The following is a 9,848-nucleotide window of genomic DNA, read 5'->3' on the forward strand; positions in this document are numbered from 1 at the left end:
GAATATGCAGAATCTATGACTGATTTTTGAAAGATAAAAGCGTATGCGCATTTGTTCCTCCAAACACAGAAAAGTTTCTACGTCTCTTTCCAAAAACTTTCCATAGTCTTCAAAGTGAATAATTTGCAAATTACACACAAGATTGAATAACAGACAAGCTGATAAAAGAATGACTGTTAGATAAACCCATGACAACATTGAAGCCATCAAAACGACAGTGGATCTCCATGCAGACTCATGGAAGGTGTACACAAAATGAACAGTTTCACGAGCAGTCATTACATTGAAGCATGGCAATATCCACCGAACTAACAAATGGAAGAACTCCTGCCATTTGATAAACAATAAAATTCTCAATAACATCAATGGAAGGTCAAATTTTCACTGAGAAACAAATGGAAAAGACTCCGCCAAAACGATAAATGTAAAATGAAAAGATGGAACTAGTACAAGAATTGGAATTAGATGTTAGTATCAGTTGTTCCTTGTTTTGAGTAGAAACTGTTGAAAAAAAAGTATGGAAAATATAGTAGATGTTCTTATACAAGCTTACATCAAAGATCTGTCATATGAATTATTTGGCCTTATTGAGATGGTGGATCTTAATAAATAAACTTCCAAGAAAACAGTGGAAATTAAGAAAGATAATTGAACTGATTGGTCAAATATATATTCTATGCTCTAATAAAAGGAAGAATTCTGAAAGTAATTTAGATTATGGGCTCCATCATAATATTGCATGCCCTTAACAAAGAACAAATTCTGAACTTGTGCCTTCAAAATTTAGATTCTGGTGAATACAATATGTTATTCTCTAAACAGTACGACAATTTCTGAACTTCTGATGGTATTTATGGTCTCCCAAAAAGACTTTTCCTCCATAGCATCATGAAGACTTTACATAAAATCTTTTCCAGTGTATTCTTTTCCTTAATCACGTTTTGTACTAGCACAATACAAAAAATGGAGGTGATAGCTCAATAGAATGGGGTTGTATTGTGCCCATTTCTCTTGGCGTGTGTTGTAAAATTCTAAATCTAAACATTTAAACATATGGATTTCATAGTGTAATCAATATACATTGTTCAAGTCTATTAATATAAATTTGGATACTTGACATCTAAAACAGTTTTTGTAAGGGGGAAGAATAACACATTGGACAATCAAGAAGGCAATTAATTGTATTTGCATGCTGCATGAAATGTTTTAATATCATAATAAAACTACTAGCTAATCCACACTTGACAAATCATTTGTTCTGTATGCTAGTCCACTATAATAATTCATATAGCATGATATACAAGGTAATATTAATCAGAAACAAAATTGGGGGTAAGTTGCATATTTGTCAAAATCCAGAGGGATCAGCTGGTAAAGAATTCCAAGTATTAGCCATGTCAAATTGCTAGGATCGGTAAAATTGAAATTATCGAGAAAAATGAAAAAATGTCAAAAGAATAGTTTAATATAAAAGATGGCAAATGATCTTCAATCAGAATAAGGATATATGTTATGTTCATGAAATAACATAACAATGCAATATAACTAATGAATAGTATAATTAAATAATTATCCATATTATTATTGATTTCATATTATTCTTATTAGATTAATAATGTCATATCATTGTTGTTACCATTTAATAAGATAATAACTAAAAAAAATCAATTAATATTATATAATTAACCTAAATGTATATCTTTTAGAATATTGATAGATAATAAATCAAATTTATTAGTGCAGAATTAATAATTAATATTTAGTATTCTCTATTGTTAAACCAAATAGATTATGTATAGTTTTTAGCACAGGTATCCAAGTTATCCAATCTGTGAAGAAGCTTACAATCCAGCAATGGGAATAATTAAAAATGTAGGGTATAGAGAACTGCTACATTTCTTTCACCAAATATATCCAGCCAACCAAAGATGTTTTGGTACGGCAGAACAATAATATACCCTCAGATCCTGCTGCATCTGGTCCAACTGACCAAAAATGTAAGATACCGGAAATTTTAGGGTTTATTTGTAACGCTAATTGATTTTATAAATGATTTAGTGGGAAGATTAATTAATCTTGGTTAAGTTGATTATTTAGGGGATTAAATGAGGTAAATAGATTTTATATTAAAAATTGTATTAAGGTCTAAGATTTGTAATTAGTTGAATTCAAACCTGAGTTTATTATTGAAACTCAATTAAGGGTATCAGATTTGTTGGGCATTAAGGAAAATTTTTAGTAAGGTATTATATTAATTAGACTCAATTAAGGCCTAAGTTTGATATTGGATCTAATTAAAACCCATTAAACCGCGGGCGCCCATTAAGGAAACATAAGCCGCGCCGCCGCGCGACTTTTTCCCCTCTGCGCGAACAGCAACCGCGCGACCCCGTCCCCTTCTCCACACGACTGCGTCCGCCACCGATTCCTTCGCCGGATTTCTCGCGCCGACGAGACCTATAAGAGGAGACCGAAACCCTAGCCACCCTGCCCGACCGCCGCCGCCTGTGCAGGGAGACACCGCCCGAGTTGCCGACGCAAGGAGAAAAGGCCAGCTGCCGCTTGTCCCTTCACCGCCGCCTCCTCTCCTCTGCAGCGCCACCACCTTCCTCCTTTCGGTGGTCCACTAGGGGAGCCGCGTCATCTCCTTCGCCGGTGAACAAATAGGGATTTTAGGGTTCTGATTGAGGTAAGATTCGCAATTCTGACTATGATCAATTCCTGTGTTGATTAGGTTTGGGATTTCTTGGATTTGGTATCCTATTCGGTTTGATTTAATCTACTGATTATTGAGGGATAAAAGGTTGCTTAAGATAGGGTTAAGAGATTGTAGCTTGAAAAGTTACAAGATGATGTGAACATTAAGAGGTGTATAGTTGCTACAATAACTGGGAGAGAAGCAAAGAAAAGTTATCTAATAGAAAATATATGATATTTTGAACTCTACCGGTTGCTCATGGTTAAACAGTTTTAATTAGATAAGTAATCGGTTAAAGTATTTATTTATTAGCTTAATACTTAGTTAATAATCGATCTAATCAGTTTAAGTTAATTATTAATGATGAATTGATTATCCAGTTAGGAGTTGTTATCATGATTAGTTTAGGGTTTCTTAGGTTGAGGAGCTAGGATAATCTGTTATGGAGTTAAGGTTTGATGATCCGGGTTCACCTTATTGGGTTGTGGATCTTTGTTGGTGATGGAGGTCAGGTTAGTTATTGATGATTTTGAATAAATTTAATGAATCTGATTAGGTTAAAGTCGGTTGAGATTAAGAGTGAAATAAGTTAATTAAATTGATTGGTTTAGGTAGGTTTAAAATTCGGTTGAGATGTGAGATTTGGTTGAGGTTTACTTTGGCATAAAATTTACTATACGGTTGCACTTAGAGGGTATTGTATTTTGTGTAAATTGCAGGACTTTGGTTTATGGATCTGTTATACGGATGTTTTCTTTTCGGACACCGATTACTTTCTGAAGGTGGGTATCTAGTCTCTGACTTATCTATTTTAGATTCGTCGTACTTAGACATGTAGAGATTGTTAGCTACCAGTGATAGTATATTTCCAGTTTATATAGATTTTTATTTGATACTTATGATCTGATTATTTATCTGTTATTCTTTTGACTGGATATCATGAGATACATTCTATATGCTACTGCTTGCTTGTTATACTTCACCTTTTCTAATGCACATGCTAGACCTATGACTTCGTACCTCAGTAGTACTAGTGTAGTATGCCTGATAGATTGTAGGAGGTTACCTGTACTAGAGTTAGATTTCATGTTATATTATGACACGCTGGCCAGCATACTGTCCATTCGGTCACGCATTAGCGATGACGTTAGAGTGCACAGTGGTTATACCCCTACCCATACGACCTCACATACCAATGCTGGATCTGACGGGCATATTCAGTTCCCACGCGACCTCACCTATCGGTGATGGATCTGACGGGCATATTCAGTTCCCACGCGACCTCACCTAGCGGTGATGGATCTGACGGGCATATTTAGTTCCCACGCGACCTCACCTATCGGTGATGGATCTGACGGGCATATCCAGTTCCCACGCGACCTCACCTAGCGGTGATAGATCTGACGGGCATATTCAGTTTCCACGCGACCTCACCTATCGATGATGGATCTGACGGGCATATTCAGTTCCCACGCGACCTCATCTAGCGGTGATGGATCTGACGGGCATATTTAGTTCCCACGCGACCTCACCTATCGGTGATGGATCTGACGGGCATATTCAGTTCCCACGCGACCTCACCATTTGAGTGTGATGGATCTGACGGGCATAGTTCCCACGCGACCTCACATCTCGGTGATGGATCTGACGGGCATTTATCATTGAGGACCCACGCGACCTCACTTTGGTATGTAAGGATCAGATGGGTAGCAGGGGTGACCAGGATATGTTCTTGTACTTGTGCATGATATAGGGATTCTTTGGTGATATTGTTGCATTCAGGTTATCTGCATATGTTTGATATGTATATACAGGACTCGTATGGATTTGATGTGGATCATGTTACCTAGGATTATATTGTTAGCCTGTTCTGGTGAGTATATATACATATTGAGTTTAGATGTTCATTCCTGTCATTCTTCTACACGTTTTTCCATTACTGTCTGCTAGCTATTTGATACATGTCTACTTGATACCCGCTGAGTTCGTTTGAACTCACTCCGTTTACTTGTATGTCTATTTCAGGTTGATGCCGTCTGGAGAGCTGCCCTGCTAGTCCTAAGAGATCTGTCGAGTTGTTTGGTTTCATGCTATCTGTATATCGGATTGAGTCGGATTTCCTTTATTGTCTTTCCTATTTGAGTATTTGCAATTTTGATGATTCGACAGTTTGGGTTTATTGAGACTTGGTTATTCTTATGGATGTGGGACTTGTTTTGCATGCACCGATATACTTGTTTAGTTTCTGTGATGATGATAGTGACCGTGGTGGTCATTTTATTTATTTTATCTGTTATTACATATCCATAGCCTGTTATGGATTTATTATATCATGTATGTATTCAGGGAAAGTCAATTGTTACAGGGGAGATGTTGTCGAAATTTCTCGGAAAGCTGTCTTCCGGGGCGTAACAAAAAAAGTAATAAAAATAAAAATGCATCCAAGCAACAAAAGTCCACAAAAAGACAAAAATAGTTTTCATAACAAGTGGTCTAATTTTTTTTAATAGATAAGTGCATGACTAGAGGGGAGATGAATACGCACAAACCTGTAAATAAAAATTTTAATTTTGCTTTTGCAAATGCAAGACTTTAATATGTTAGTGTACTTTAATATTTGTTAGTGTACAATGGAAATAAGATAGATAAAGATAACAAATAATAATACAAATCCAGAGGATATAATGTGGTTTAGATCTCACATTTTACTCCATGACCTACTGACTCATTAGGTGAGTCACTCCTTGAAAATCCCCTACAACAAAAAAGACTCCTTCCAAGAGGTGGAGCAATCTCATACATAAATATCTTATTGTTCTCTTTTACAAATGAATAGGAATTAAAATATAAGAGAAAATACCAATAATAAATAAAATAATAATCTTTCGAGTGTACCAACTCCTTCTAAGTCCTCATGGGCACCTCTGAGCATGAAAATATAACTATAAAAGGAAAAATTAAAGCATATCTATTAAAATGTTAATCTTGGAAGCTTATTCATAGTAATTGTTTCTCTTTAGTCGCCTCAAAATCATTCTAGTTTACATCAATTGACTCATCTTGCATTAATCAACTCAATTGAATGAACTTATGACCTTTTTCTAATTGACTCAAATCCTTAATAGTCGACTTAAACTTGTGACAGTCAACTCATAACTTTGTGAGTTGACTTTTTCATCTAATGAGAACTTTGTGAGTGGATTTTTGTCCAATAGTGTGATATTTTCATAGATGACATGGTTTGAGTTGACTCAATATATTCTAGTTGAGTCAACTCAATTCCCACTAATAAGATTTAAGTTAGGTAACGACTATTTTGGTCGACTCAATTCAAACCAACCAATTAAATAGTCGACCAAAACAACTTTAGTCAATTGGATTTGAGTTAACACAAGCTAGAATAAAATATTTCAGTCGGCTACCGAATTGATTTGACTATTCAGTCAACTGAAACAAACTTCAGCTGACTAAATCTACTCGACTTCATCCATAACTTTGACCAAGAACACTTATTTCTTGGTGCGAAGACATCTAACCCAAAAAAAAAAAAATTCCAAGATTAGATTTACTCATAATTTTGGTTTAAAATATCAAGTCGTGCCCTCAAAGCAGATAGTATTTACCATTCTAACGCAAGATCCGCATCGCACCACGACCATAAGGTCCGCAGTAGCCTCGCGAGGTCGCCACAAGGCCCTCCGCAAGGCAAGGAGGGTGTTGTGACCTTCCGCAGGGTCGTGACAGCCACGTTTTCTTTGGTTACATTTTTATTTTTTAAATATATATATTTTATTATAAATAAATTGTTAATTATATATAATAGTTATAATTATTATTAATAATAGTTATAAAATATTACAAATTATTTTTTAATTTTTAAATAATTATAAAAATTAATAAAATATTTTATAAAATAATTTAAATTCTTTAATATAAAAATAATCTAAAAATTTTCCAAAATATAATTCTTAAACATTTCAACTACATTGTAAAAAATTAAAAATTTACAAATACATTCAAAAAATAATTTAAGACTTTCAAATAATTTTATAATTATCTTTAAGCCTTTTAAATGATTTTATAATTTTAAATTTAGTTTTGAATTTTGATAATTATTTATTTTTTAAAATAATTTTTACAAAAATTTAATAGGCATTATCTTATGAAAAAAATATAAACTTAACACCTCAAAATATAACATCAGTAGTGAGCATATTTAATAATCAAATATTAATAAAATTAATATACATTTATATTTAAAAATAAAAAAAATATCAAAATTGGATTGACACAATACGATACGATACTAAAACTATATCGTTCTAGTCCAGGATTGAAACTCTAACACCGGTCAAGATCTTAAACTATGCTCGTAATCTCTTGCATCTCACATTTCTTCGAGTTTTGATGTCAACGATGCTTCTTGCCCTCGGGCCAATCTCAACAAGCCTCTAATATTCGAAGTGTATCCCTTCAAGCTTAACCTTTTCAATCAGTGTTTAAGTCATTGAACCAACATCTCTTGAACATGTGGATCAACCTCAACACCTATCAAATAATTAGCTACCTACTCATAATAATTCTCCTAGGAGATTTTACCTTCAGGTCTTCTTCAACATGCCACGAGTCCTCGCCTCCTCATCTTCTACATTTGCCTAGAAGTCTCACCTCCAAGTCTTCATCAATAACACATGCCACACTCTTGGCCAACACCTATTGATATTCTATATTTACCAAACATTCTTGAAATTTTGACAACACCAATTAAACTTCTTCTATATCTATCAAGGACCGTTTAGATTTTTTCCAACACCTACTAGATTTTTCTATTTACCAAGTAGCTCTTGAATTTGTATCTAGTACCTTTTGAACTTTTCCATTTGCCAAGTAACATTTGGACTTTTCCACTTGGACTTCTTCAATTGCTAAGTATCTCTTGGGCTTTTCCTTCTACTAAGTACCTTTTGAACCTTCCCCTCGATAAGTATTAATCAACCTTGACCTACTTGGAATCTTACATTTGGTATTGATATACAAAAAGTGTATCCAATGACCACGTGGTCAACTTGCAACTAGGTAATCCCCCTTTACTTGGCTTTAAACCAATCACAAGCTTAAGTAAAAGTTTAAGATTTGAACTAGTTGATGACATGCAACTCGGGAGTCCATCTCACAATTGAAGGCTTCACAACCATTAAGGCTTAGGTAGCTCAATCACTTTTAGGCAACCACAACATCATTACAAGAAGTCACATGCCTAAAGTAAAAAGACAAAGGTCATAATCACTTAATGTAATCTTTTATGACTGTTCTTGTGCCTTCAAATCTTCAACTCCACGAATCCACCAAGCTCCAAATTCAAGAACCCAATCCAAGCAACACCTCAATACAAGCCTCCATCCATCAAATCTACTGAGATCCTCCTCAAGCTTTAGTGCAACAATCGGATCCAAGTTAAACTCTCAACACAAAATCTCGACAATCGCCGCATCCATGAATCAATCCTATCAAGTCCATCGAGCTCATACTCCACTCAATTCAGGCCTCTAACTCTCAAGCACATGATCTCCATGATAGTTATATCTACAAGTTCCATGAGCTCCAATGGATGTAAGCCTTCAGTTCTTGAGCATGTCTTCACAATTGTCATGTGTATTATCCAACTACTGCACCAATCAAAATATAAAACATAGCTAGCTTCAATATTATTGCCAAAATATCAAAACAATTTGGTCTATCTCAACCACAAGGAAGAATTCATTTCCCCAACAAGCTAAGTTATAGTTTTATATAGTCATACACTATGGTCTTACATACTAATATACTATAATTTTTATATTCATATACTAGACTTTGAATTTTAAAACCTATATTTAAAACTAGAAATTGTAGCATGATTGTTTAGAACCTCAATATGTAATTTGCAAAATTCAAAAAAGTGGTACATTGAAATATAAATTTTCGATATTTAGATATATAAGACTAAGGTATATGAGTACATAAAACCACATATATAATGTATTTTTTTAAATACAGACATTTGTGCTAGTGGAGCTTTAGATTAGTGTTTGTATGATACAAACTCCATCCAAAAGATCACCTTATAGAGGGGATTTCATTAAAATTCTCCCAAGATAAGATGAGATGCTCCCTTTTCCATCCATGACCCATCTCATTATTGGTTCAAAAACTTCAAAGGTCCAATGATTTGCTATTCCATACTAATCTGATTGAACATAGTCAATCTTAAACAAGAAGGAAGAATTCTTCGTCAATTGGTATGCTCTCAACGAAGGACTTACTCATCTGATTGATCGTCGTCACCCTTAAACAAGAAGCAACAAGTCTTCATCCACTGGCATGCTCTAAATAAAGACGAAGAGAAAAGGAAATGATCCATCTAACAGCAAAAGAAGAATCGCAATCGACCCAACCTGGATTTTGCGGACATACTCCTTCTGGAACCTCTCCACATAGCCATGGTGCTGATCCACGAACAGGAACCTCCGAATCCCATACTTGAGAAGGTTCCGCGAGATGCAAGCGAGCGAGACAGCGGCGAGCAAGACCTGGGAGAGGAGGACGCATAGCTCGAACTGCTGGACTTTGTACTCGGCGCAGACGGAGTGGGAGCACTGGGAGAGGCCGATGGCGGCGGATGGGACAGCGACGCCGAGGAGGAGGAAGGCGGTCCAGGAGGCGGCCAGGCGAGCCCGCGAGGAGGAATCGGGGAAACCAAACAGGGCGAGGAAGCCCTCGAGGCAGCGGAGCGCGCCGTCCAGATCCTTCTCCCCGGATCCGTACTCTACTTGCACAAGCGGCGCCTCGTCGGCTCCGGCGTCCATGACCGGGATTAATTGGGAAGCAGAGCAAGAGAGGACGGCGAGCCGGCTTTATAGTGGTAGGTCGCCAACCGTCGTCTGCTAGTCTACGACGCTACTCCGTTCGTACTAGAAGACACGACGCGACACGCGAAGGCGCAACATTTGTCTCTCGTTTGCCGTGACTTGAAGTTGCGGGTGACTGGGAGAGGTTGATTACTTGATTCGACGAGCAATCTGGGGAAACGTGTCCAATTGTCTTGATGTAACTAAAATTAAATGCATGTCATATGTCTGTAATTTTTTATTTATTTTTTCTTGGGCAAAAA

At 36.1% G+C, this 9,848-nt stretch overlaps 1 protein-coding gene and 1 long non-coding RNA gene across 2 annotated transcripts; one reads left to right on the forward strand and one right to left on the reverse strand.

Annotated features, from left to right (window-relative positions):
• Positions 1–3: 3 nt before the first annotated feature.
• LOC141817751 (uncharacterized) lies at positions 4–9,649 on the reverse strand (the record flags this gene model as incomplete). The annotated part of the gene is made up of 2 exons (XM_074705381.1): positions 9,133–9,649; positions 4–327 (listed from the first exon to the last, which is right to left on the reverse strand). Coding segments are annotated over exons 1-2 (735 nt in total), but the record flags the coding sequence as incomplete, so codon positions are not given.
• LOC141817752 (uncharacterized) lies at positions 2,380–4,881 on the forward strand. Its single transcript, XR_012600857.1, has 3 exons — positions 2,380–2,689; positions 3,418–3,480; positions 4,724–4,881. It is a non-coding gene; the product is annotated as an uncharacterized LOC141817752 (long non-coding RNA).
• Positions 9,650–9,848: the final 199 nt, after the last annotated feature.

This window comes from Curcuma longa, unplaced genomic scaffold (assembly GCF_044706935.1).
Source record: "Curcuma longa cultivar G26 ecotype Majalengka, Jawa Barat unplaced genomic scaffold, ITB_CL_G26_1.1 contig_21770, whole genome shotgun sequence".
NCBI classification, from domain to species: Eukaryota; Viridiplantae; Streptophyta; class Magnoliopsida; order Zingiberales; family Zingiberaceae; genus Curcuma; species Curcuma longa.